Here is a 27125-nt window from a genome sequence, read left to right on the forward strand (position 1 = left end):
TCTGGGCCTCCCGCTCACCTAGCTGCTGCCTGCTCCTGGGGAGGACCCTCCCTATGGGTGTGGCCTCCCGACCGTGAACACGAAGCCTTTGGGTGGTGAGGGGACGGGGTTCAGAGCGCCCCCAGGCGGGGTGCTCTGGGTGCGAAGACCCAGGCCCAGCTCAGACCGGCCTTGGATCTGTGTCCCCTGTGGGACAACGCAATGCCAGGCTTCCGACTCCATCCGCCCCCAGGGTGGCGAGGACGGACCCGGGGGCTGGGAGTGCTTGCCAGACTGTGAGGAGAGCGGGGTGCGCAAAGCTCAGCCTTCCAGCCTCCTCTTACCTCTGTGGCCGCCACCAAGTAGTGAGTGCGTGTGCAAGTGTGTGCGTGCACGCGGACGGGTGTGGGACGAACTTGGGACGCTTCCAGGACCCGGGAGCGGTCCCACCCTCGCACCCCGACACCGCCATGTGTCCCGTGCAGCGAAGCCCTCAGCAACCAGGCGCGCAGCCCAGAGAGCTCAGCAGAAACTGAGCAGGGACTCGCTCAGCCCCGGGAGCCTCGGAAGGGCGGCCCGTCCCTGGTTCTGCAGCCGCGAGAGGCCGTGCTCACCACCGTCCTCGGAATTCACCAGGCGGAGCTCCGGAAGCCCAGCAGCGGAGATGAACACCGGGTAGAATTCACCTTTGAACTTGATGTCGGGGCCTTAAAGCGAAAGGCATTTAGGGCATCAGGGCCAGGCGCCGCTGCGGCTGCAGGTGCCTCTGACTAACTGGGAGGAGTGCTAGCCGTGACCACCCCTCACTTGGAGAACAAAACAACAAGGCATCTCAAGAGCTGTGCACGTCATTGCTAAAAGTGCAGGGCGCGGGTGAAGCGTGTAGAAGGGCACACGCCTGGGTCCCCCTCCAGGGACAGGAAGCACCCACCCACGGTCGTGTTCCCCATGACCAGCGGGGCGTGGGGGAAGTCGGCTCTCAGCTGCAGGAGGTCCTGCAAGGTCACGGCGGCAAGCCAGGTGGTCCTCGCACCCTGGAACGTCAGCCTCCTCTTGCTGGGGTCCTCAGCCATCCTCTGCGGGAAGGAAGCCAGCGCGCTCCGTGAGGCTCGGGCCCACCCCGCCCGGGCTCTGCCGGGTTCGGTGTCTGAGGCCTGAGGCCAGGAGGGGGCTGCTGGAGACCGTGGCTGCCCTGGTGCTCCGTCCTGCTGTCGGGCACAGGCAGGGCATCTCGGGCCCCTGGACAGCGAGCCGCACACGCTCATCTGTCGGGACACCACCGAGGAGGCACAGGTGGAGAGGGGACCATATGCATGGAGCGGCAGCATCAGCCCTGGGTCCTCATCCTGCCCTGTGGGGACCCGGAGGGGGCCGGCTTTGGGGATTAGGTCTTTTGTAGGACAAAACCCACTTATAAGAAGCAGCCCTGAGTCTCTCAGCAGGTACAGAGGAAGTGGACAGTCTACAACCCCCTCCCTATGTTCCATCCTACGTGTCTATCTGTGTTCACACGTACATGAGACCAGACTTTTTGAGAGGTGTGTGGGGACCAGGACCACCCCGCACCATGCTGCTCATGACTCTGCCCCTCCTCCCAACTGAGATCACAGAGGTCACCGTGACTCTCACTTGCCTCTGGCTTCGCTGTTTTACAGTTTCGAGGCCATCTCAGTGCACACTGCAGGTGACCCTGGGCCCTTGGGCTCCCCTGGGGGTCTTCGCCTATGGGGTCGCTGCCTGCGTCAGTGACCTGTGATTGGAGCCGACACGCGCTCCCCTGGGGGAGCTGGGAACCACTCCCCCTTTTAATGTGAGCTGAGGCATGCGGCTTGGGGAGGGTCTTACTATCAGCTCCGGGGGGAAGATGGGCTCCTGGGAGGGGTCCAGTGGCTGGAACTCGTCCCTGTCGTACAGCTTGGTGCACATCTCGACAGAACATAGTGGACACAGCCCCTTCAGAGGCGCTGTGGGCCCCACCCAAGTGAGGCCCCCTCCCCACCCAGGACGCCTCTCCCCACACTTGCTGGGCTCATTCCCTGCTTAGGGCTGTGTGCTCTGGCGCTGGCCCAGGTCCCTGGTGGGCGTTGCCCTGGTGTGGGAGAGAAGCTGCCCTCGCTCAGTGCCCCTGCCCGGGCTCCGGCCTGGAAGTCCTCGTGCTTCCGAGGATGGCATCTGCAGGACCAGCCTCCCAGGTCACGGGCTCCTCTTTCCGGAGCTCTTTCAGGCTTTTTATGACCTGAATTCAGTTGCTCTGCACTGTATTCACCCACAAGAACAGGAAACTTGCACACACGCAGATTTAGTGGTGTTTCTGGGGGCAGGCAAAGCCTGGCACTCACCTTCTCCCGCAGGTGTGGGGAGCCTGGCTCCTCCTCCTCCTCTTGCTCCAGGCAGCACCTTCCCGACCCCTTTGCTGGGCAGGCAGTGGGCTCCTGGGGAGCAATGAGCTGAGGTTGACTTGGACCCTCGGGTTCTGTAGGTGCTGCCCAAGCCCCTGGCGGTGAGGCCACAGCCTCCCAGCCCTGTGAGATCAGAGCGTGGGGCCTGGCTCCGGGGGCAGGGTTGGGCCAGGGTTGGAGCAGCGTCTTCCTCCCGGGGGTGCGTGTGGTCACATGGGGCAGCAGGGGTCCTCCAGTGCCTCTGACTTTCCACACCACCAGAAACAAACCGGCACCGAGCTTCCTTGGATGCTGCTGGCAGCTTTCTTCTCCTTCGGGTGGCTCAAGCCCCAGAGCGTTTGGCTGAGCTCCAGGGCTCTTCCTGGGGACTGTGTTCGGTCTTTGGCCCAAGTTCACCCAAAATGCCTCTTGGATGCTCGTGAGGCTTTCCTGGGCAGCACTGCCCCAGTGTAGGCAGCTGTTCTTTGCCCCGGAGGCCGAGGGCTGGATCCAGCTCCTGTGTGAGCTCAGCCAGATGCCAGATGGGAATCGGATCCAAGCGGGAGCAAGGTGGCCGCTGTCTGACCCCAAAGAGTGCAGTGCGAGTGCTAGCAGGTCACTCAGAGGGAAGAGGGACACGAACGTGGGGGCACCTGAGACGCACTGTACCCACGGGGGCAACTGCACGGGGCTGGACACAGGGCCCAGCATGCGGGAGGGGCAGCACCTCCCTCCACTCTTCTGCATAGCTGTCGTCCCGGGAAGCAGCCACCTAGTGCCTGGCTGAGCAATGAGACCAGATGGGAAGCGGTGGAGTCCGGCTGCTCATGCTGCTCAGCAAGTGCAGTGCCATGCCCAGGGACCCGAGGACAGCCTTTAGCTGGCCTCTAGACTTCTGGAAATTCTTTCGTCCTGACATAAAAGGTATCTTTTCAAAGATTTTACACTACTAGAAATGAATGGGAGTGAAGACCCTTTACCCTGACAATCTATTATATTTTAATGTATATGTGAATGTATTGAAAAAAATTTTTTTCTTGGTTTTTGTTTTGCTTTCAGCCTCTATGTGCTAGGATCACAGAAAGACTTTGTAAGGGTGGTTTAAATTCTCCTGCAAGGTTTAATTTGTTATCATGTAAATATTCCAAAGCAGGCTGCCTTGTGGTTTTGGCCAGCCCTGTGCTCTGTTGATAAGATTGATTTACTGCTTAAAATCACTTTACTTTATCCAATTTTTACTCAACTTTTTATGTAAAAAATAAAATGAATTAAAGAACTTGGGAAAAAAAGAAATGAATGGGAGTACCTTGAATTGTTTCTGGCCAACAAAAACTATATAAAATTAAGCTGGTGCAGTGGTGCAAGCCCATAGTCCCCACTGCCTGGGAAGCTGAAGCAGAGGCATTGCAAGTTCAGGTCTAGTCTGGGGAACTTAGTGAGTCCCAGTCTCAGAACAGATAATACAAAGGGCTGGGGAAGTCAGCTCAGTGCAAGGCCCGTGTTCAATCCCCAGTGCCACAAAAACAAACAAACAGAACAGCCTACCATCTCTGTAACCACGTTACAGTCCACCAATCCTCATCGTGGACGGCAGTCGCGGCGGATAGGTGCCCTTGTGGAAACTCAGGAGTGCATTCACCTCCTGAAGACACTCAGCCCCTCACCACCTCCTCCTCCTCCTCCCAGCCTTCGTGGTCTCTGCTTCCCACTGCTGAGGTGGCCTGGACCCTTGCCCACCGCCCGTAACTGTCTGTGGCCGCCCCAGCCCTCCACGTGGCAGTCACACTGCACCGGGGGCCTGCTGCTGCACACTGTGCTCCCCTGTGGATTCGCCTGCTCATCCTTCCTGCAGCAGGAGCCAGCGTCTGGCCGCTCCAGGTCGGCATGGGGTCCCAGCTCTGAGACCAGCTCTCTGCTCACGAAGCAGGTTCACACTCGTCAGTGGCTCATTTCCTTCCCATCCATGCTCTTACTTGGAACCTCTGAGCCCCTCACTGGCGCTCCATTCTGTCTCTGCCTTAGGACCCCCATGGAGCTCCCTGCTCCCTGCTGGATGTGTCCCCTCCTCGCCTCTCTGATTCCCTACCATTCCTCCAATAGCCTGCAGGCGCATGGCACAGCTGAGTGCCCGGCCTCTCCTCTGCTTTTCCAGTGTCTGCTCTGCCTGTTTTAGTCCAGCCACGCAATGTATTTCCTGTGTCTTAGTTCAGTGCCAAATTAGGCCTATCAGCAAGATAGATGATAAAGGTTTGCTTTGAAAAATACAAAGCAGGCAACTCAAACTTTCAGTGGTTTGGAAGGGCCACAGGGGTTATTTGAGAGGTTATTGAATGGAATAGATTATTTCATATAAAAGTTCACTGTATATTAAGTCAATAGAATGAATGTTCTTTTTTCAAACTTACCACACAGAAGGTTTTTCCACTTTCTACAATCGGCCGGTATCCAGTGCAGCGGCACAAATTACCTGGTTAATGCGGAATAGAGTTTTAGGGAGTAACAGAAACATTGCATATCTCTGCTATGTTTTCAGTGAAATAGTGGTTTTAATAATTAGATTCCTTTTTGTTCCCTAAGCCCAGCCACATTCTTTTTGCGCAAAATTTCTCCCCTGGAGATATTCTGTTTTTCTTTTTGGTACCAGGGATTGAATTTGGGACCTTGGGTGTGTGAGGCAGGCGACTGAACCACTGAGCTAAATCCCCGGCCCGAGATATTCTTTGAAAACAGACCCTGTGATTGTGTTTTCTTTCTCCATAGCTTCCCCTGACTCTTCCGGCTTGATTCCCGCCCTATCCTAACTGCCCACATGGCAGGTGTGAGCCTTTGCTGGCCTCTCTCACAGGCCCTTCCCGAGCTGCTCTCTAGGGACAGGGGACAGCACAGCTGGTGGGTGGTGTCCCCACCCTCAGGAAGTGGGGGTGGCAGGGAGCTGGTGACTGAAAGGGGCAGAGAGCCTCCCTGTATCGTTCTGAGTGTCTGTAAGTAGCTTTCTCCCAACAGCTAGTGACCTGGAAACTAGGCAGTTTCATTCCAGAAAACTACATCTGTGTGCAAGCCTTTTGGGGGGCAGAAATGATGGTATTTGTAAACTTAAATCTGGTAGCTATTGGTTATAAAATAACGAATTGCTCACTAAGTTTGTTTGTGATAACGAATTGTTTATAGTCTCTTTGGTCTTTTTGTTTTGTTTTGTTTTGTACTGGGGATCGAACTCCGGACCTTGTGCATGCACGGCAGACACCAGAACCACTGAGCTAAATCCCCAGCCTCCTTGGTCTTTTATTACAAACCAGCCAGGACATAAAGACATGGAGGATCTGAAAGTCTTTCTTCTTTGCAAAAATTAATTTTAGTGTCATAATTTTTTTTTATTTTGGTACCAGGGATCAAACTCGGGACCTTGTGCTTTCGAGGCAGGTGGCAGAACCACTGGGCTAAATCCCCAGCCCCTGTTTTAGTAAGTAATGTTAATGCATGGATCCAGCAGACTAATTAAACTCCAGACAGCTAAATCTTGCTCTTTTACCCTTGGTAAGGGTTGTATGAACACTTGAGGCCCCAGCAGAGTGAGCCAGGCTCCAGGAAAGGAAAGGTTTTGCTCTGGTTCCTGGTATTGCCCGGGCCTGACCAGCCAGCCCTTCCTGGAGGGGACTTGGATGAAGACAGCAGAGGAGGCCATCATGGGGTCCATGCCCGGCTTCACCCCGGTGGCCTCCCCGTGGGTCCCCTCGGCCCAGGCTCACCTCCCAGGGCCTCGGTGACCTGCTCCGGCGTCGGGTTCGGGTGGTTCCGAAGCAGTGTGTAGATGGACATCACCATGCCGGGGCTGCAGAACCCGCACTGCGTGCCGTGGCACTTGGCAAGTCTCTCCTGGGGACAAGCACAGGTCCAAGGCACCCTGAGTCAGTGACTTACAGGAGCTTTCTCAGTCTTTAAAATCAGGATAATAAGGCACCAGCAGGACAGGAGTAAGCTAATGACCCACAGAGTCCCTGGCAAGTCCTGTCTGTGCTGGTCTCCATCTGTATTGCAGTTTCCGACAGACTGAGTGGCAAAGCCTAGGAGAACTTTGAGGGGTGCCACCGTGCGTTGCTGCTCGTGTATTTAATTTGCACACACTCAGTACCAGGCAACAAGCAGGACAGCCAGCGGGGCGGGAAATGACCCCTTCCTCTGTTTGCTCCCCTGAGGGGATGAGGTTCCATGCAGACCTGTCTCACTCTGCAGGCACCGGCTGGTGGGGTTGATCCTGATGCCCACAGGGCGAAGCTCCCAGAACGGAAGCAAAGGCCTCCCTGTGCCCGGGGAAGTGGCAGGTGCTGCTCTGGCACTGGGGGCAGCGTGGCCAGGCTGGGTCTGGGCTTCAGACTCGGCCCGTGGAGCTGGCCGTGCTATTCATGCCCAGTGCCTTGGGGAAAGCCCTGATTCAGATCAGACCTTCCAACTTCTGTAGTACACATGCTTCTGCTATCATGGCAGACACGACTCCCTAAATTCGGTAACTGGTTTGTACAGTTTTACTCATTTACTTCTGGGGCAACCAAACCAGGGCTGGCACCTGTGAGTCGAGGTGCCCCGAGCTGCACTGCAGCTTAATCTTCCTCAGGGCTGCCCTCAAAGACTTGTGAAATCCTGCAGATACAACTCTTGGCTCTCACAGGCTGCTCCAGGGCACTTTTGAGAGAAAGATCTGCAGAGGACGTGATACTGATCATGCCCAAGGTGGGCTGTGCAGAGCTAACCCCACAACTGGCTTGTTTATAGCGGTGAGTCTGGCGGAAGCCCAAGGGCCGAGGTCAGAGTGACACGCACCCAGATTCCCTTCCCACAGCTAAACCTTCAGACTAGAAGGACAGTGTCTAATTACAATCATATATTTTGTCTATTCTGTTCCTGATTTGAGAATGCTTTGTCTTGTCCTTTACGAGCCTTGTTTGCATTAATTTCCATAGAAAACACTTGTCACCTTTAACCCAGTTGATTGCCACTAGAGGTCAGTGCCTGGGCCTGGCCAGGGCCTTGGTCGGTTGCATCAGCATTGGTCGTCCTGGCCCTGGCTTTCTCTTGGTTCTGTCTCTGAGAGTATTTTTTCTCAGGCCTGCGTCCCACACTGGGCAAGTGGGGGCTGGAACCTGACTGCAGGGCCTCCGGCAGAGCTGTCAACAGCAGCAGAGGCACTTGCTAATTAGGTCGTGAGTCAAGTGTGCACAAAGCCATTAGGCGGGTGGTGGAAGACAAGCCTGTTAGCCAGTGCTGCCCGAATCGGCGCCTGCGCACCCCAGCCTCAGCCCGCAAGGGCAGCGAGGCAGGGGCACCTGCAGAAGCATGTGCTCTGTAGGAAGACAGCACTCCTCTACCGCAGTCTCTGACCCGTGCGGCCCTGTTACTGTAGGTGTTCACTGTGCACCTGCAAGTGGGGAGCGTGTGCAGCGTCTTCCTGCACAGCTGGCTTCTCTGTCAGGACTCAGTAATTTTGAGATTCGGGGGATGAGCTAGTGTCTTCTGTAAACCTCCCATTTCCCATCTCTTTTCTTCTCTTACCAGCTTGGACTTTTCTTTTAGGGCAGCAATGGGGCTGGGAGGAGCTTGTGGGGTCATGAAGTATTGCAGTCAGTGAGAAGGTCCTTAAAAGCACAAGGGGAGGATGTGAAAGCCAGCACACTGGGGTTACACAGGCCTTGGGGTGCCCACTCTCACCTGCACTGGGTGGATCCTGCTTCTGATGCTCCCCACGCCCTCCACGGTGGTGACAGCCGCCCCGTGCAGAGAGCACACGGGCACCAGGCACGCAGTGGCTGGGTAGTGGCTATGAGGAGGAGTGTGTCAAGGGGTCAGACTGGCACCCCAGGAACAGGTGGGGACTCAGGTAGGGCATCAGCCCCAGAGAGCTGCGAGTTGCAAGAACACGTCCTTTGGGGACTGAGACACCCTGGTTGTCTCCCTAAGCGTGAAGAAGGATTCAGTGCACTTGGTACCAATGACAGAGGGGATTGGAAAGAAGCATGGCACTTTCCGTGTAGGGCCTTGAGGGGGCCTTCTCATTCCTAGTTTATTTCCCCTCGTTCCAGGGGAAGGAAGCCTGCCGATGATGCATTTGCTCATGAGAAGCCCATTGGGTGTTTAGCCCAGCGATTCTCAACCCCGGGTCCTTGCCCTGGTGAGCTCGGCCCGGGGCTGGGAGGAGCTGGCCTCGCTGAGCTGGAGGAGCCCTTGTCAGGTCACACTCAGCGGGTCTCTGCTTACCTTCCCCAGTTCCTTCCCCTGAAGTCTTCCTGGGGCTTCGCTCCCTTCACCCCAGTGACACTGCCCCTGCTCACTGCTCCCCTTGGCCTTACCCTGCGCCTCATCCCAGGAGGAGAGGCTGAGACATCCGGCCCCACAGGCTCCCACTTCCATGGCCCCTGTGCTGCTGTCTCCACAGGGCCCCACCACGAGGCGCCTCACTGACTTGCACTTAGAAACAAAGCTGTGTTTGCTATGATCAAAACAGCACAACAAAACTCCACATCTCTCCCAGCGTTGGCCCATCTTTCTTCCCTTTGTCAAGTTTCGCCAAAAGCTGCCCACAGCTTCCCTGCCTTCCAGTCTCCTGCCAGTGGCCCCATCCGCCTGCTGACCTGGGAGTGACTCAGAGTACCTGGCCCCTGCTGGAGTTTCATGCTGGTGACCTGTTGGCTTGCAGCTCTTCCTTTGGCCCCCATGCTCCCTGCTGTTCCTGCCCTCTTTGGTCTGGTGCCTCACACCCTGAGCTTCCTCCAGTCCTACTGCCTTCCAGGTGGCCTGGGCTGAAAAGCTGCCTTGATTGCCAACTCGTTATTTAAACCTATTAAGTTCAATTTCCTCTTTCTGAAAGGTCACCGACAGTACTGCCTATCTGAAGTTGCTTGGCAAAGTGAATGTGATAATACATAAGCTACTTTCAACAGGGCCTGATGTGCAGTAAATAGCGATAGCTGCTGGCCGGTTATTGTTCCTGTTCACAGCCTCTGATGGACCACAGCTCCAGAGGAGGCTGCTCCCCGCCCGTGGCAGCTGCCTGCTGGGTGCCTGCTGGACGTCCAGGGCCCACGGTGAATCGCCCCAGTGCTACGTATCCTCGGCCCCTGCGTTCCTCCCCTTCCCAGTTCCCTGGTGGAGCCCTGCATCACTGTCACCACACAAACCTCGGGGCCTATTGGACGTCCCCTTGGCCTTTGCCTCCAGGGCGAAGCTGGCACAGCTGCTGGGCAGAGGACTCTTGGTGTGTGGAGACCCCGTTCCCCCAGGACGCTCACTGCTGTCCACGACCCACTCCCTGCCGAAAGGCCTCCCATTCCGAAGCAGAGGAGGCCGGGCGTGTGCACAGGGTGGGATCTGCTGCATGGAGAACACCCCGGGGCCCAGCAGCGTGTGTGTTGGCTGCCTGGGGTGAGCAGGGGCCACACAAAGGATACTGGATCTCCTTGCTCATGGCGTTGTATCTGGACACCATGACGGTGCAGGCGCCACAGCCACCTTCTCCACAGGCGAATTTCGTGCCTGTGAGACGCACTGGAGGGAAGGAGTCAAGGAAAGGGGCCCCGGCAACTGGAGCAGGCACACGATTCCAGATCTGGTGCCCAGTTGGCACTGTTTCTTGCTTAGAGAGATTGTTCAGCCTTTTGGGTATAGATGAGGGCATGAGTGAAGTAAATCAGACAGGCAAGCTAGGCTACCCAGGGTTTCTCTTAAATGAGAAACCCAAAGTATAAGTAAATTAAAGAGCAAAAGAAAAGATAGATGACAGGAAACAGGGAGATAGAACTTTTGCAAATGGGGAGGAGACCAAGGGATGTGAGAAGGAGGGAGGAGAGGGAGGGGAGCGAGAAGCATGAAGCCGCGTGATGCCCGTGCACCAACTACCACACTCCCAGGCCTGTGACTGTTATGTCCTGCAAACCTGGACTGATAAAAATTTGAAAATGAGCTCATTGAGGAAAGATGAGAACTCCACAGTCACCTTTGCCTATCTGAAAACCTCAGACCCAGATTCATTTCTGATGATAAAATTTTTCAGATTTTAGAGAGGTCATAAGGTGGCATTCCCAGGGGGGCAGGGCAGCACCTTGAAGCCAAGCCGTTCGCATCGCACAGGGAGTGGCCTGCAGATTTGCCTACATGGGAGAGCGAAGGCTTTGGAGCCTCGCATCACTGGGGCCAGGTGAGCAGCGCCGCTAGCAGCCCGCAGCTGTCGCCAGAGCTCGGCCTCGCTGTGGATGATGGAGCTGAACCTGGAGGGATCCCACCATGGAGCCGGGGAAGGGGCTTGTGGAGGACTTGGGAAAATCCCCAGGGAGACTGAACTTTCAATGGTGCAGCACCACAAGGCTCTCACCTTTCATGGGTTTAATAAATGCTAATGGGATACCTGTGCCTCCTGAGCTGGCAAAGTCTACAGTCACTGTCTTCTTCCAGTAAGATATTTGCATATTTTCATGAAGGGCGAACAAATATTATGCAAATCCTCCACCTCAAGTTCTACTGGAACTGCATCCAAGAGTTGACTGAAATTTGCTTGGGACATTTTCTGGGTGAAGCCTAAGGAGGATTTCATGGGTGGAGCTCATTACTCACTTGGGTGGAGCTGGAGGCTGAGGGTAATTCTCATTTTGAAGATCAATGGCCAGCAGGAGGTGAGGAAGAGTCAGGGCGCCCTTGGTTGCTGCAGTGAGGAGCTGAGTTCTCTGCAGAACCCAGAAGGGCTGCACGCACGCCTGCCCCACACCAAGGGCCCTGACTGCCCCGTCGGGCCAGACCTTCCACCCGAGTCCTGTGGGGTGTCCCTCTGGGTGCTCCATTGATTTGGGTGTGAAGGGCAGCAAAGCCTTAGTCTCTGCTTTTGGCATCCTGTCACTTCCAAGTGAAGGAGCCAGGTTTCTTCTGGCTGGTGGACAGGGTCTCTAGTCACTCTGTCAGTGCTGAGGACAGTTCTGCGATGTGCATTTTAGGGCTGTTGTGGGCGAGAAGGGAGAATCTGGCTCAGTTGGCTCCTCTGTCCTCTGGACACAGCGCACCCTGACTCCTAGGCCCAGCAGGTCCTTCTGTGTCCTGTTAGCTCATCCTGAGGCTCACTTTTAGGCAGAGTTGTCACATAAAACGTAGGATCCTCAGTTAAATTTGAATTTCAGAAAAACAATGGATACTATTTGAGTATAAATATGTCCTGTGCATTCAAATTCAAATTTAACTGGGTGGACTGCACTTTTTATATGTGAAATACAGAAACCCTTACTCTGGTCAAAACAAGCAGTACATCTTAGCTTATTTTTTGGTCCCTTACGAAGATGAGCTTTCTCAGGGTTCTAAAGAATATCCAGAAGTTTCCCTGAGACTATGGGGGCAGCCAGCATGGCAGGCATTGTGATGTTAGAGCCAGGCCTGGTCTTTTGCTGGGTTTCCTTCACTTCCTGTCACATCCTCCCATTCTCACCTTCAACTTTTCACATCAGTCAGGACAAACTTCTTTCCGTCCCTCAAGAGCACTGTATTCTTTTGCCTCTGGGCAGCTGCTGCTGACTGACCCCAAGGCTCGCTTTGCCCTGAGAACTACTCAACCCTGGCCTTTTGCTTCCTCCCCAGCCTATTCCTCCCCTCTCTGGCCCCAACGTGGTGCACCTGTCTGCTTTCAAGATGGCGCCCTCTGCCTCCAACATGGCTCCCATCACACTTCCTCCTCTCTAGGCTAAGGGCAGAGGCCGGGTGTGTCTAGGCTATTCTGAACACCTGGGCCCAACAGGATTTGTTAGGTGAATAACATAAGAATTATAAGAACTGCAGGTGACAGCAGGGCTGTGGTGGAAGTTAATTGGGGTGCGTCTGAGACAACCCTAGCTTTGTCCTAGAGCCAGGATCTCAGGGAGATTAACAACTCTAAGAAGCTGTGTGTGCAGCCCCAAGTAGCCACCAGCCATTCACTCTGACTTGTTATTTGGGCTGCACATCAGATTGCTTAAACTGACAGAGACGCAGAGGGAAGAGTGACAGGATCGATGCCCAGGCAGGTCTGGGCAGGGCAGTCGGCCTCCGTGGGATCCCTGACTGTGGGCAGGGGAAGGGAAACGGGGACATCTCCAGACACATTCTGCTCCTTGTGTGGGTGCATCTCAGTCTGGGATGACTCCTAAGCCAGAGGCTAAGTCAGCAGGAAATTGGGGTTTTCAGGAGCCTGAAGCTGACACCACATGGAAGATACAACTTAAGGGGAAAACTATAGACCTGTAGAACTATTTCAGCTAAATCTCCACAGCTGCTCAGAGCCTTGGGAACAGTACAGACCATCCTGTGGACCCATCGCCCAGCGTCCCCAACTGATGGCACCCACATGCCTGCAGGACGGCACTGAGCCAGGAGCCGTGTCAGTGCAAAACTGAATGCCAGAGCACAGCCTGCTGCACCCGTCCTTGCACATGTGGGATGCAGCTGAACCGTGGACTAGTGTGGTCTCTGACACAGCCACTCCTCTGCACTGAACGTCTGCGTGAGGGTTTGGAGGAGCGGGCATCCAGGCCAGAGCTGAGAGCTGGGAGCACACTGGCTACACTTGGAACTGGAGATCTGTGAATGACACTGTGCACTCTGATAAGAACTGTGCAAGGGCGAGGGCCAAATCGTAAAATGTCTTGTGGGCTGCTAAGCTCGGTGACCGTGCCCTGAACACCTGGCTGGATGCAGTGGGCGGGACGCGTTTCCATCCACACGCCTGAATGTGGAATCGTCATCAGGGTGGGCTTGGGGTTCAAAAGTTGAAATGGTTTCTCTAAAATGAGTGTACTCATAGGTGGCTTTTGGTTTTGTGCAGAGGACCGTAATATCAATTATGCCCAAGGCAGGCTGTGCAGAGCTAGCCCCACAACTGGCTTGTTTATAGCAGTGAGTCTGGCTGAAGCCCACATGCCGAGGTCAGAGTAACTTGAACCCAGATTCCATTCCCACAGCTAAACCTTCAGACTAGAAGGACAACGTTCTAATTACAACCATATATTTTGTCTATTCTGTTCCTGATTTGAGAATGCTTTGTCTTGGCCTTTATGAGCCCTGTTTACATTAATTTCCATAGAAACCACATGGCGCCTTTACCCCCATTGATTGCCAATAAAGTCCGTGCCTGGGCCTGGCCAGCGCCTTTGTCGGGTACCCCAGCATTGGTTGTTTCTGCACCCCACTTTCTCTCTCTTAGTTCTGTCTTTTAGCGTATTTCTTGTCAGGCCGGCATCGTATGTTGGGCAGGTGGGGACTGGACACTTACTGCGGGAGTCTCTGGCACTTTTGTTCAGTGGAAAAATACAGCAAACGGCATGGACGAATACATGTGGCCTCTGGCTCTGAGTGGACCCTACAGATGGACAGGAAGTTACTTATCTAGACCACAGGTGACTCCCTTGGTTGCTCCTAGAACGTTCACATTCTGCCACCCAGCGTGGAGGGGTCACAGTACAGCAAAAGGATACAGACTCTCCGCAAGTAGAACAGCAGGCTGACCTCAGGGTCGGGCTTCTGCTCCACCACCTGCCAGAGACAGGAGAGGGTTCAGATGTGGCCACCGAAGGCAGCCATGCCGCTGCTGTCCAGACACCTTCCAGACAGTGCTGGCTCTGTGAGGAGAAAGCAACACAGACAGCTTCCCAAACACCTGAACCAGAGCTGTAGAGCAGTGGGGAGACACTATTTCAATGTCTCTGGATTTCCTACCTCCATGGTGATTATTCCCCGACTCACCTGGAAATTGACGAGAATGGTCACAGCAGAGGCAATTGTGAAAGGCTGGCCAGAGAAGGTTTCCTGGAGTCTGGGGCTTGCAGCCCCCGCCTGCTGCTGACTCACTCTGCCCCCCGGAATCGGAGCCCCAGCGAGGGAAAGCAGGCGCCTGGCAGCTCTGCCCCCCCGCCCCCCGGCTCAGGGTGCTCGGGGTGTCGTTGCCAATGGGCACAGCCACCTGCCTTCTCAGCCCTACAGGGCACAGCCAGGCTCCCCAGGGACAGCCGGGCCAGGAGAGGGGCGTGTTGGAAAGACACCTGCCCGAGAGCAGGGACACCGTTCCCCTGCAGAGGGCTGAACCCTCCCAGGAACACGGCAGCCAGCCCCGCTGTCCTTCCCCTGCTGCCTCCTCTTCCAGGCCTCCTCTCATGCCATAGATTTATGATGCTGAGCATGAGCTCAGTGCCTCGAGCCGTGACTCTTGGTGTGCACAGACTGAGAGTGGAGACACCGGGGAGGCAGCGGAGCAAGGGGACGCTTTGCTGACACTGCACATTTGTGTGGCTGTGGAAATCGTTCCCAGGTGGGAAGAAGAGCAAAGGCAGGGTGGCCGGCACCTGCTTCTGTGTCCCAGTATTCTTGGCATGTGGCCTGATGGTGGAGGACTGGGTTCTCTGGAGCAACTTTCCAAGGCAACAGTGAACAATACCAAGCACCCGGCAGCCTGCCAGGGCCGCCTGGCCCGTGCTGTCCCCTCCAGCACGACTCTGCCTCAGGTCCCCAGAGCATACAACAGAGCAGTGATCCCCACAAAGGGGACGGGATGAAAGTCTGCAGCTGCAACTTGGACTTGGCGAGCATTTAACTACTGTGGGAAGCGCGTGAGGAGACAGTGCCTCTGTTGGTCTGTGAGGAAGAGAACTCGCTAGGGGACAGAGATGCCAGTACACAGCCTCGGATGAACAAGACTGAGAGCCTCTGGTGGCCGAACAGGCATGCCTGTCTCAGCAAGGACCCACCCCTGTGCTGTGAAGCAGGGCACTGTGGCTTGTGTGGGCTCTGGAAAGCCTCCGGCAGGACCCACAGAATCTGCTTCCTGGGAACTGGAAGCACCCTGTGCCAGCACGGGAGCACACTGCAGCCCGGAGCACTGTGAGCTCAGCATTTGGAGTGAAGCACGGACCCCAAAGCCAGGGCAGAGTCACCAAAGAGACGAAGGAGGCTCAGCCCACAGCATCATCCGTGTCCGCTGTGGTTCATACATTTGTGCACAAGCACCTGTATTTCTAGAAGGCCACATAGGAAGTAGATGGGCAAGATAGATTCAAAACGCACAAGAGTGGGTGCTTGTGGAAGAGAATGCAGAAAATAGAGAAAAACTGCAGTTCTGGGCCTTGGAAGGCTGTGCCAGGGTGTGGCTCCGTCAGGCAGCACCTGTCAGCGGGCCTGCGCCCCAAGTCTAGGGCGGGTGGGTGGCCAGTCATAGCCACCGAGAGTGGTCCCTGGGCTGGGGTGGCTCCCTGCACAAGTCCCTGCCTAGTGCCTCACATTCCCACAGCCCTGGGTTCGAGCCCCAGCCCTGCAGGAAGAAAACAAAAGCGAAACCCTAAATCAACCCTGCCCCAGACTCAGGGTCAGCCAGCAGCGTTATGACTCTCCCTCTTTTGCCATCTGTAGCATCCTAAAAATTTGTGAAATAGAAAGAGCTAAAAACACCAAAATATGGGCTCTGGTTTCCAAAGACTGGCACACTGGAGAGGGATGACAGTTGCACCATGGCGAAGGAGAGTGAGCGTGGACGAGGCCCAGCAGTGAGGCCGCCACTCATGCAGGACGTCCCGGCTGGGAGACCGCAGGTGGTCCCTCAGCGACTGCCTGTGACTGCCGCCCGGCTGTCCCTACCCAGGTCCTGTGCCCCCCCCCTCGTGTTTGGGAGCCTGGTTTCTTTGTTCCTGCTGTTTGAGGGCAGAGCTGCCCAGGCTCTGGGCCTCCTGCGAAGCTGTTTCCTCCTTCAGAGAGGACGCGGGCATCAGCACAACTGAGGAGTGAGGGGCAAAACCTTGCAACATATCACTTTCTCACATCACTTTCTGCTTTATTATTTTGCTGGTTTTTGCTAATTGCCCAGAATAGTCAGCCCCGCCCCTGGGCCACAGTTGCTCTCCGCTGCAGGGGACAGAGTCACCCACTGCTGCTGCAGGCAGGAACTTAGTAAGGCCAAGCAAAACCATCCTTGGGTCCTTTGCTACCACCATCTTCTGTGTCAGCAATGCTGCCTGCTCCAAAGCTCTGGTGACCTGACCTCCCTGTGCAGGAAGGATGGCAGTTTCTCACCCCGCAAAAACCAGAAAACAAACCTGATGAAATAAGAGAATTTCCTCCTTACTGACTCCAAAAGAAAAATAAGAATTAAGTAGAGGTCCCCATGTTTTGAAAAATTGGCACTAAAACTTGAATTAAAGACTCATGCTCAAGTTCATACCCTCACATATGACTTGAAAAAGATGAGAGAGGGAGAGAGGGAGAGAGAGGGAGGCTAAAGGAATAAGAAATGGTGTCCCAGTGGGGCGAAGGTTGGCTCTTATGGAATTCATGTTAATGAATATACGAAAATTCCTACGGATCACATCACCAACATACCTTTCTCCCATTCACAAAGAAAATCAGCTCGTCAGAACTGGAGAGGGGCAGCATCTCGCCAGACAACCCCAGGGGAACAGCTGTGTCTTCTCAGCAGGTCTGGCAGAGCCGCACCTCGGGGAAGCCCACGCTGCCAGAGCAGCACACACAGCAGGATTTATAGTCGCCCAGTGCCCAAGCATGGCACGGAGCTGAGCTCCACCCATTCGGCCCAGCTCCCGGCACTGATCCGGGCAGGCCCATGCCTTCCGTCCCGCATGGAGCCAGTCAGCTCTTCCTGTGCTCCTTGGAGTCTGAGCCAGGAGGAAAAGCAGGCCATTGTGATGGAGAAATTGGCGAATGCTTTGCTGCCAACAGTGCGACGGACTCTTGCTGAGGTGAGGTGCTTAGGGGCAGAGGAGGTCGCACCTCACACCTCAGGAAAGACCTGAGGAAACACAGCTTCAGAGCTCGACCACACTGACAGCTCTGAGGACTATTCTTCCCTGATCTTTGCACTTGCTTGTTACTTTTCAAATAAGGGCTGAAGACATGGAATTGGGCTACACTGCCGACCCACACACGGGCAGGGCAGGACTCCTTCCATCCTCTCACACGGAGGGAGAAACAGAGGTGCAGAGAGGTCTATGCCACTCATCCAACATTGTTCCTGTTCTTTGGGGCAAAGCACCCAGCTCTGGGGTCCCCTAGACTGAGTTCTGCCCCTACCCCAAGGTGCCATTGCAGAGCAGGTGGAGGGGAGGCAGGAGGAGGGGTTTGGTTCGGAGCAGGGGCTGCCACCACCCAAGCTCCAGGTCAGGAGACAGGACCAGAGAATGCACGGCCCAGCAGTCTTGGATGGCTGGGTCCCAGGATGGGCCAGGCCAGCCGTGCTGGAGAGGTGACGGGTGCCTTGCCCGGGTGGCTCCCACACCTCACAGGGGGTTTGTTGACCAGATCTGTCCTTCTCGGAGTCCAGGGTGACTGCCAGGGACGGTGATTCCGAACAGAGATGCCACCTGTCTGTCCTGCCTCAGCCTCCTGCAGACACCTGCTGCCAGCCAGGGAATGGCCTGTGCTCTGGGCTAAAGCAGCCTTGGGTGCCTGTGGTGAGGTCACATGGTCAGAGGGGTTGTGCAGACTGGGAGTGTGTGTGTGGGGGTGAGAGGCACCAAGCTTTAGGACTAGCAGCTGGGGTGCAGGCTTTGGAGGTGCTGAAAAGCAGGCATGCACATGAACGGGGCACCGCAGGCTGCTGTACTGCTGTCTGTCTGAGTCTGCGAGGGCCCAGACCCCGATCGCCCTGCTGCCACCGGCTCCTCTGTCTTGCTAGTTCCCAGGCTCCCCCTCTGAGTGCTGAGCAGGGCTTTAAAGGACGAAGAGGACTTCGCAAGAAAAACGAAGAAAGGGCATTTTTTTGGTAGAGGGAACTGAGGTAGGATAGAAGAAATAAGGATAGAAGACAGGAGATAAGGAAATTGTGACTTAGAGAAAGTAATTTTGAAGAAGCTGTAGATTTAAAAACTTCCAAATCTTCTAGACTAGCCAAAGTGGCCTGGGGTTCCAAAGCTTTTTACTCCCTATGCCTGTTGTTCTTCCAGGCTCCTGAACTTCTAAGAGCTCTAAAAATATAAAATAAATCCACAAAATTGCATTGTATTTTTCTTCCAGTGATATAAATCCACAAGTCGCAAAGATTTCTACTCTTAAACAGCACTACTGACTGGGTACCATATCTCTAAATGCCAAGCACCTGCAAATGATTGGCATTTTAAATGAGGTGAGGAAGTCCGTCCTAGTCCAGTCCACTAGTGTGCAACCTGACCTCAAAGAAGAAGATGCTGGATAAATGACCTGAACGACATCAAAGGACCCTGGAACCCTGACCCTAACCCCAACAGCATTCACATCATGCTGAATTTGAAAGAGGACAAACATGGCACCGAGGTCCTCAGGGAGCAGCGTGGCCCCACCCCCACCCAAGGGCGCCTCTGGGCCCAGCCCTGACCTCAGCGTCCCTGGCTCCCAAGCGCCTGTCCTCCAGGCCCCAGCACCCCAGCGTCCTCTCTCGAAGGGTCCCTGGCGTCCTTTCAGCCTTAGCAGCTCTTCTGTGGTCAAACCCGGAGAATCCTGGGCCCGAGCCTGGTCCGAACTGGGCAGACCGAGAATGCCCGTTCTGCGTGGCCGTGCGTGTGTCCCTGTCGCTGCCTTCCGTGCCTGAGCTGCGTCCTGTGGTTCTCTAAAGTCACGCAGGGGCCTGGGGCTCTGTGGGCTCCGGGCAGTGGAGGAGCTGGCCGGTGGGCAGAGGCGCGGCATCGGCATCCGGGTCCCTTCTGCGGCAGCAGCCCCAGGGCGAGCCTAGCGCCCGTGTGACACCCCCCACTTCCTGCCCCGTGCAGCTGCCCACTCTCTCCTGCGCTGGATTTCACAGCGAGACGTGAGGGGAGCAAAGTGACCCGAAAAGGATTTACTGAATTGAGTGGACATAGCGTGCCGTGGGCAAAACCATGGCCCTGAAATGTTGCATATGAAAAACTGGACAGAAAGGTTTGTTACCGTGTGCTGCTCAGTATTTGTACACTTGAGTTAGAGTACTGCAGAGAGGACGACTTTTGCCTGTGTCAAATACTGAAAATACTGAGGCTTTATACTTTCTGAACCGAATTCACAGGCATGTTGACGGTAGCCATTTGGCTGTTTTCAACCAAATACAGGTTGATTTTGGGTCATCAAATGTAAACAATCTTCATTTTGAACAGACTTAGGGGAAAAATTTAATGAACAGAATGAGCCTGAAAGTTGTGTGTATGTCACTGGGGTGAATATTTCCGCACTTGCATGAAATTTCAGTTCCTTGGATTGTGCCGAAACTCATGTCAGGAGGCAATGGCCTGCTTCAGCCTCTCACCACGTGATCAGGGTTCTCAGCACCAGAGCCATGGTAGAGCGATCGCCAGCAAAGCTGCGCTGAAACAGGGACATTTACTTCGCGTCACCAAGATTCACACTGGCGCGCACGCCCCAGGTAGTGAGTGGGGACCAGTGCTAACAGACGGTGAAGATCCTTCTGGGCCCAGCATCTTAAATAACAAACTCCACAAGCTTCAAGCAAAGAACCACAAAATCCTTTCTGTTTTCTCGTTTTTCCTCAGAATAAGAACATTAAGGTCTAAGCTTTAGTTCATAAAAGCAGTGCAGAAGAATTGCACACAAATTGAAAAAATACTGTCAGTTATATTGAATTAAATATCACACTTAATTGTTCATATTCTAGAAACATCTTTGCTTGTATGTGTCATTGGGGATTACAAGATAATTTGCAAATATGATAGATGAAAATTTAAGAATTCCCCTTGATTTTCCAAATATTTTAGATAAATCTATCAGAAAATCAACCTTTGTTCATGAACCTTAAGTATCAGAGAGCCAGGAAAGACAGGGCTCACAGCACTCAGCATCAGTTTGGAGGATCTAAAAGACAAACTCCGAAAACTGATTAAAGAATATGGTTTAAAAATAGAAAAAAGATTTAAAACTATTCACACAGCAGCAAAATAATTTCTAAAAAGACATTAAATCTTTTTATCTTTCAAAAATTATTTGACTTGTATAAGCTTGTTTTCTATCTTTCCAAGAAGAGATTCTTTTTTTTTTTTGATAAATAGAAAAGAATTTCTAATTTGTTGACAAACTGGAACAGTCTGAGGTACACAAGATCTACTCCACCTGGAAAGAAACAAAAAGGTGGGTTTATAACACAGCAGCAAATATGGGGCATGATTTGAAAATGTTTTCTACATCTAATCTTCTATTTTAGATCCTCAGACCTTAGTAGTATTTTCTGAGGTCCAGTCAGCAGGAGTACACTGCAGCCAGGATAGAAACAGATATTCTTGATTTAGGTGGGAAGTAAACTCTGATCAAAACTGAAGTAAAGCCCAGCGTCATTGTGCATACCTGTAATCCCAGCATTCAGGAGGCTAAGGCAGGAGGATCGTGTGAGTTTGAGGCCAGCTTGGGCTACATAGGGAGGGCCTGTCTCAGTAAAACAGAAAAAAATTTTAAAAAGCACCTACCGGACTTTGGAACCTGAAAGAGGATAAATATGCAGCAAGAGGGGGGAAAAGCTAAACACCAAGTGAAACAGAATCCACATATGCATCATCCAATTTGTCTTCAGAGATCTTTCATCTGAAAGAGAAAATTCGCAGATAGATGCTGGAGCCCACTGGTATTTATCTAAGAGGCCGATTCTTTACTGCACAAAACAGAGCCCTACGCCCGCTTAGCTATACCCTCTCGGCGCTCTGTGCCTGACGCCCTGACGGAGTAGCTGTGTGGGCCGGGGTGAGGTCTGGCTCCCTCTCTCCCACGCAGTGCGGGGACATCGAGTGACAGGAGGCGCAGAGGGCCAGAGGCTCACATCTTGCCATGTGTGCGTGTGTGCGTGTGTGTGTGTGCGCGCGCGCGCATGCCCGCGCCTGAGCGGTGTAGGGCTTGTCCATAGAGCTCCAGGCTCCCCGAGGGGTCACAGGTCCCCACCCCACCTGTCGGGAATGGAAAGCGAGTCCTGTCCTCCGCCCTGGGCTCCCCCGGGGCTGGGTCTGCAGGTCCTCGAGTCTGGGGCTGTGCACGTCCCCCGTGAGGCCCCAGCTCAGGGTCCCCGCTGTGCTGTGGATGTGCAGAGGCGGGGCCGTCACAGAGGGCCTGGGAGCCAGGGCGCCCCTCCTGGCTGGGTGACCCCACGCTGTGTGTGGGGCTCTGGGGCCCGAAGCTGTCCCCCGGCGGCCGCACAGGCCTAGGTTAGGGTTAAGGTTACTGCCTCCCCACCCCCAACCCACCCCCGCCCTGCAGGTCTCCGGGACTCCATCACTACTTTGCTCTCCTGACTCACCCGCCTGCCCCCGCCTCTGCGCGCCGTGTGTTGAACGAGGCCCCGGTCAGGCTCCCTCTTTGGAGTCTGTCCCCCCATCGCCACCAGCAGGGCGCAGCTGCTTCCCTCCGTGGATCCAAGCCCAGGTCCTCCTCCACCCCCGGAGTGTCCATGCCTGGGTGTCGCCTCCTCTTCGCCCCTCGGGAGTCCTCTGCCCAGTGCCCGGCAAGGTGCCCAGACCAGGGGTGCTGAGTCCCGAGCCCCGCCCATCTCCCCAGTGCCCTGCCTGCCTCGACCACGCGCCTGAGCCGCCCTGGTCTCTCCTGTCCTGACCCTGGAGGGGAAATGGGTTTAAGTCACACACGCATGCGCACGCACACGCATAGGCACGCATAGCCCTGGGATCCACCCTGGCAGCTGCCGCACCCTGGCAGCTGCCGCACCCTGGCAGCTGCCGCACCCTGGCAGCTGCCGCACCCTGGCAGCTGCCGCACCCCGGCCGGGGTCTTCCCTGCCCCCGTGCGCTGTCGGGCTTCAGACTGGCCCCTTTCAGCACGGTCGGAACGTCTGTGTGCGTCCAGCCTGCTGCGACTGCTGCCAGCTAAGGACATCAGCACCCCCCGGGGCCGGAAACAAGCGTGGGGATGATGGCGATGCCCGTCGTCCCCCAATAGTGGTTAGCACCTTCTGGGGCAGCCCTGGAGCGGAGCGGCCAGGGCTTCTGGACACAACCCGCTGAGGTCACTCCGATGCCGAGGGTGGCTGAGCCCAGTCAGTCCTGCTCCTGCCACTCCTGCGAGAGCCAGGCCCCAGGAGCTGGCGCTGGGTGGTGGAGCTGCAGGGGTGGGGCCTGGGCTCCCCTGCCAGGCACACGCGGACAGAGAGGCTGCTGGGTGTCCCCAGTGCAGGCCGTGTGTGCACCACCCGCATCCACCTCCCACCTCACTGACCTTAGTCTGGGGCAGCACCGCCCTGTGTGCAGTGGGCGCCTGAACAGACTTGGGGGCAGCGCCAGGCGGATGAATTGGGGTCTGAGAGCACAGACATCAGAGTCACGGGTCAGTGGACTGGGGCCGCTGGAAGCGTCCAGGGAGGAGGGGGACACGAGGGGCCTCCCCTGTCCTCCTCTCCTTTTGCTACTTTCTGGATCTTTCGATTTTTTTCATTACTGAGATTGAACCCAGAGACTTTCACGCAGAGCTACATTGCCAGCCCTTTCTATTTTGAGACAGCGTCTCAGTAAATTGCCCAGGTGGGGCTGCAACTTGGAATCCTCCTGCCTCAGCCTCCCAGAGTGCTGGGACTACAGGTGTGTGCAACATTTCCTCCTGAAAGTTTATTTTTTAAGCAATTACAGGACAGATCTCCTCCTTTGGCACCCCACAACTCTCAAACCCTTTTCATCCGCAAGTGCCTCCAGGTTTCTGTTTCTCCTCCAGGCGGGATATGAAAGGGAACACAGGAGCTCAGGGTTGGAGCTGGGGTGTGTGGAGGAGATGAAGGAAGGAGGATTGGCGGAGCCTGGCCCTGACGCGCAGCCTGAGGGAGCTGATGCAGGAGCGTCCACACCTCCCACAGTGTGCAGAGGCCTGGCCACGCGCTGGGCCCTGAGCAGCTCCGGGTGGCTGTGGCTGGGCCTGCTGTCTGGGCCACATGGGTCCATACACGTGCCTGCCCCACTGAGCCGCATGGGTGCTGCTACCCCGGCTCCCCTGTTCCGAGCACTCCCCGGATGGCACCGGGCCTGGACACTGCCCCATCTCAGGTTGAGCCACGCATGACTGTGCAGACAGTGTGGAGCCCTCTGCCTGTGCCGACACATCCAGGTGGGCGTGGCAAGGCTGTGCTGGTCACTTTGAGTTAAGAAAACAAAACAGGCTTTAAAGCTTTCCCAAGACACAAATGAGAGCATGGGGATTGGTCAGAGCTCGCTGGAGGACACCGTGCACCTTGAGAGCTGCTCTTGGCCCATGCTGTGACCTCCCCAGGGACCAGGGCAACAGCCAAGGCCAGGCAGACCAGGCCAGCTGGGAGGAGCTGAGCCCACTGGGCACTGAGTGAGACAGGGCTGGGCCCTTCGGCCGCAGCTCCTCTGACACCACCACCCCCGTTTTGGGCTGCTGGTGTCAGAGGCACCAAATAGCACCGCAGGTGGGGGTCGGGCGAGGTGTCAGGAATGGCCGAGTGTGCTCCGCCCAGCCCTGCTGTCCTTCCTGGCCCTGGGCCCAGGTCCCTGGCCGTGCTGGTGACCATGTGGGCTGCAGTCTGATGCTTGGCCCTGGGCCCCACAGGAGACTCAGCTGGCCAAGGCTCCAGGGGAAGATTGCCACCATAGGGCGCTGCTGTCCCTGGCGGCCCCTGGGGTGACCTTGGGTGGCCGACACTGGACCGTCCCTGTCAGGGACACTGCACCCTGTCCTGCCCGCATCCCATCACTGGGCCTGATCCTGGGGCACGGCCACCTGTGCCAAGGCCCGGCACAGCTGGGGCCGCCCTGCTGGTGACACACAGCATGGCGCCCATGTGAGCACTGAGGGCTGAGGCAGTGCCAGCCAGCAGGAGGGCAGGGGAACCCGGCTGAGGGACAGCAAGACGCCGTGTGTGCCAGGTGGCCAGGCCGGGCACCAGCTGATTACCGCAGAGTCCCGGGCTGCTGTGAGGATGCGCATGCTGTGTGATCAGCACCAGCAGCTGCAGACGTGAGGAGCAAGGGGTCCTGCCGCCATGAAGCCCTCGGAGCTGAAACAGAGCCGACTCCAGGAAGAAGGGCCTGTGAGACCACCGTCCACACAGCCGGGGGCCGGCCCCTCAGACAAGCCCGTGAGGATGCACACACCAAGACACCTCCATGGGTTCTGCTTCACTGGGGAACCCTGATGGGTGCAGGGGACGTGGTGAAGTCCTGGGGAGGTCACCTGGGGCTGCATGGAGCTGGAGGCCATGAGGTCTGAGTGCCAAAGCCACGTGCAGGTGCGATGGGAAGTCGTAGGGACCGGCAGGGCTGTGGAGCCTCACGGAGAGCTGGGTGTCATCTTGAGTGCTGGGAAGCCGGCCAGGTGTCCACTGCACAACACCCCACCCCGTGCCCAAGCTGACCCATGCTGGCTCGAGCACTGTCCGGAGCGACTGGCAGGGGCATGGTGGGCCGTGGCAGGGTGCCAGCAAGTTGTAAGACCGAGGGCCTTACCAAACGCTCTGAGGAGCTGACTGCAGTGAAGAACACCTGGGAAGGAACACACCGGACAAGTTGGAAAGTAAAACAGACCTTTATTAGTCTGGCCAGACGGCACTCCCAAAGCAAAGTAGCTTAGAGAGGCAACTGGCTCAGAGTCCGAGGCTGTTTTTATAGGGGGTCTCAGGGGAAGTTGGCAAGCAGAAATACAAAAGCGGAGGAGAGAGATAAAACAGACCTTTTACAGATTGTCCTTAAGATAACATATTCAGATATGGAGTTGGGCAAGCATGACAGAACACTACGCACACAACAGACCTTCCTGGCACAACAACAAGCACATCCCTGGAACTCGATGTCTACCTGGTGATCCATAACAGAAGCAGACAAGTTGGGGCCCTATTACAAAGATGGAGTAACTGTTGTTCAGTCTTACACAGTGGCCTGGGGTGGCCGGGCCGAGGCAGCCCCTGTCCTGCAGGCCCGAGGCCCTGCCTGCCCAGCGCTGGGTCCCGCCTGTCTTCGGCCTGGGCAGACCCGGTGCCCCCGGTGCTGTGGTGCCCAGGTGAAGTTCCCAACTCGCCCCCTTCTCTCCAATGGTTGCTGCTCAGCCTGGACTGCTCCTGAGGGCACATTGGTTCCTGGAGGAGGAGAAGTGGCCACTGGCTTGCGGGATGGGGGGCCTCCCTCAGCAGGCGTCCCTCGTGGTCTGGGATGTCCCATGGGCTCAAGGGCTCCGTGTCTGCCCCCCTTGAGTGTCTTGGCCCACAGCAGAGCCACGTGCACCTGATCACTACACGCTGCACTCTGGGAGATGCACAGAGACGACCCAGACTTGGGCCGGGCCTGCCAGAGTGAGCCTGCTCTCCCCTTTGCTGCCCTTTGGGGTGCACAGCGTCTCAGACGTCTGCTGTCCCTGTCACCTTGGCAGGCGATTCCACTTCTCCTGCCGTGCACAGCCTGTGCAGGGTAGGTGTCTGTGATGCACAGCGGTGCTAGCCCTTGCGTTCCGTGCTGTCCATGCCATGTGGCAGCGGCGCCTTGCTCTGTGTCTGCGGTGACTTGGTGTGAACGAGCCCGTGTGGCCAGGAGTAAATTCACTAGGACCTCAAGCATTGCAGTGCCACGTTCACAGCTGTGGCTGCTCAGCCCTGGGTCCCTGCATGCATTTCCTGTAACAGGTTATCATGATGCCATGGAAACACTTTCCAGCAAGGTACAATGGGGCCTGTTTACTTTTCATTTTGATGAAGTCCATTTAAAGAGGAAAAAATTTAAGTGACAAATTCTCAGTGTTTGGGTAGCCCATTCTTTCATGAAGTTATTAAAATGAAAAGATGATTTATTCTGAAACTTACTGTAGAATGTCTTTTGGTTCATGATGTCTGCCAGTCTGAACAAGGAGACTGTGTCCTGGGCTCGCACCTGTGTGGATGTGGGGCTGCCCTTGGGAGCTGAGACTCCACACTCTCCACTGTGGGGTCCGCAGGTCACGCCTCCCCATACGCTCAGCTGTGCGACACACACACACTCAGACGCTTGGGGAATGGATCCTTCTGTTTAATGCACAGAACATTTTAGTATTTTCTCCATTGCTGTATTCTACTAAACTGATGGTGGTTGTCACCTGATAAATGAATTTTATGATCTTCTATTCAGGAACTTGGCTGAGAAGTTTTACCCAAGCAGTAGCAGAGGAAGACAAAGAACTCGGTCTGGAAAGTGCAATGGTGTGGGGAACACAGGCCGAAGACGTGGGCCGGGAACCCACAGATCTGCAGAGGACTGCGACATTGATCATGCCCAAGGCGGGCTGAGAGGAGCGAACCCCACAGTCGAATTGTTTATAGCAGTGAGTCCATCTGAAGCATCCGTGCTGAGTAACTCACACCCAAATTCTGTTCCCACAACTAAAACCTTCAGACTAGAAGGACAACGTTCTACTTACAACTGTATATTTTATCTATTCTGTTCCTAATTCGAGAATGCTTTGTCTTGTCCTTTATGAGCCTTGCTTACATTAATTTCCATAGAAACCACAGATAGCTCACCTTTACCCCAATTGATTGCTAATAAAAGTCAGTGCCTGGGTCTGGTCAGGACCTCTGCCAGTTGCACCAGCATTGGTCGTCCTGGCTCTGCTTTCTCTCTCTTAGTTTGGTTTCTTAGTGTATTTATTTCTCAGGCCTGCGTTGTATACTGGGCAGGGGACTGAAACCTAACTGCAGGGGTCTCCGACACAGATCTGGTGTAATTAGAGAAGGGGGACATCAGTGAGCCTGTGAAGTGTTTAGTGTCCCCTTGCTCAGTGGCTGTTCCAGAATCAGGGGCACGGTGTGTCCTCACAGCGCCAGTAGTGGGTCAGGTGTGCAGGGGACATAGATGTTTT

The 27125-nt window shown here is 55.4% G+C and overlaps 1 protein-coding gene and 1 long non-coding RNA gene across 8 annotated transcripts in view; one reads left to right on the forward strand and one right to left on the reverse strand.

Moving 5' to 3' along the window:
• Aox4 (aldehyde oxidase-like) overlaps positions 1–16896 on the reverse strand; it is a 51878-nt gene extending 34982 nt beyond the window's left edge. Inside the window, exons 1-10 of one of the 7 annotated variants that reach the window (XM_021249719.2) lie at positions 16713–16896; positions 13826–13883; positions 9794–9890; positions 8058–8166; positions 6104–6230; positions 4763–4824; positions 2319–2411; positions 1825–1905; positions 911–1055; positions 594–686 (exon numbers count right to left, since the gene is read on the reverse strand). In XM_021249719.2, the coding sequence (XP_021105378.1) occupies positions 594–686; positions 911–1055; positions 1825–1905; positions 2319–2411; positions 4763–4824; positions 6104–6230; positions 8058–8166; positions 9794–9890; positions 13826–13883; positions 16713–16766 (919 nt within the window). In that variant the 5' untranslated portion in view covers positions 16767–16896. 7 annotated transcript variants of the gene reach the window in all.
• Positions 2410–26891, forward strand: LOC147821394 (uncharacterized). The gene is made up of 2 exons (XR_015447063.1): positions 2410–3281; positions 26396–26891. It is a non-coding gene; the product is annotated as an uncharacterized LOC147821394 (long non-coding RNA).
• The last annotated feature ends 234 nt before the right edge of the window (positions 26892–27125 follow it).

The sequence above is a fragment of the Heterocephalus glaber genome, unplaced genomic scaffold, assembly GCF_053883595.1.
Source record: "Heterocephalus glaber isolate CG9 unplaced genomic scaffold, H.glaber_assembly_v1.0 deba00001743, whole genome shotgun sequence".
Taxonomy (NCBI): Eukaryota; Metazoa; Chordata; class Mammalia; order Rodentia; family Bathyergidae; genus Heterocephalus; species Heterocephalus glaber.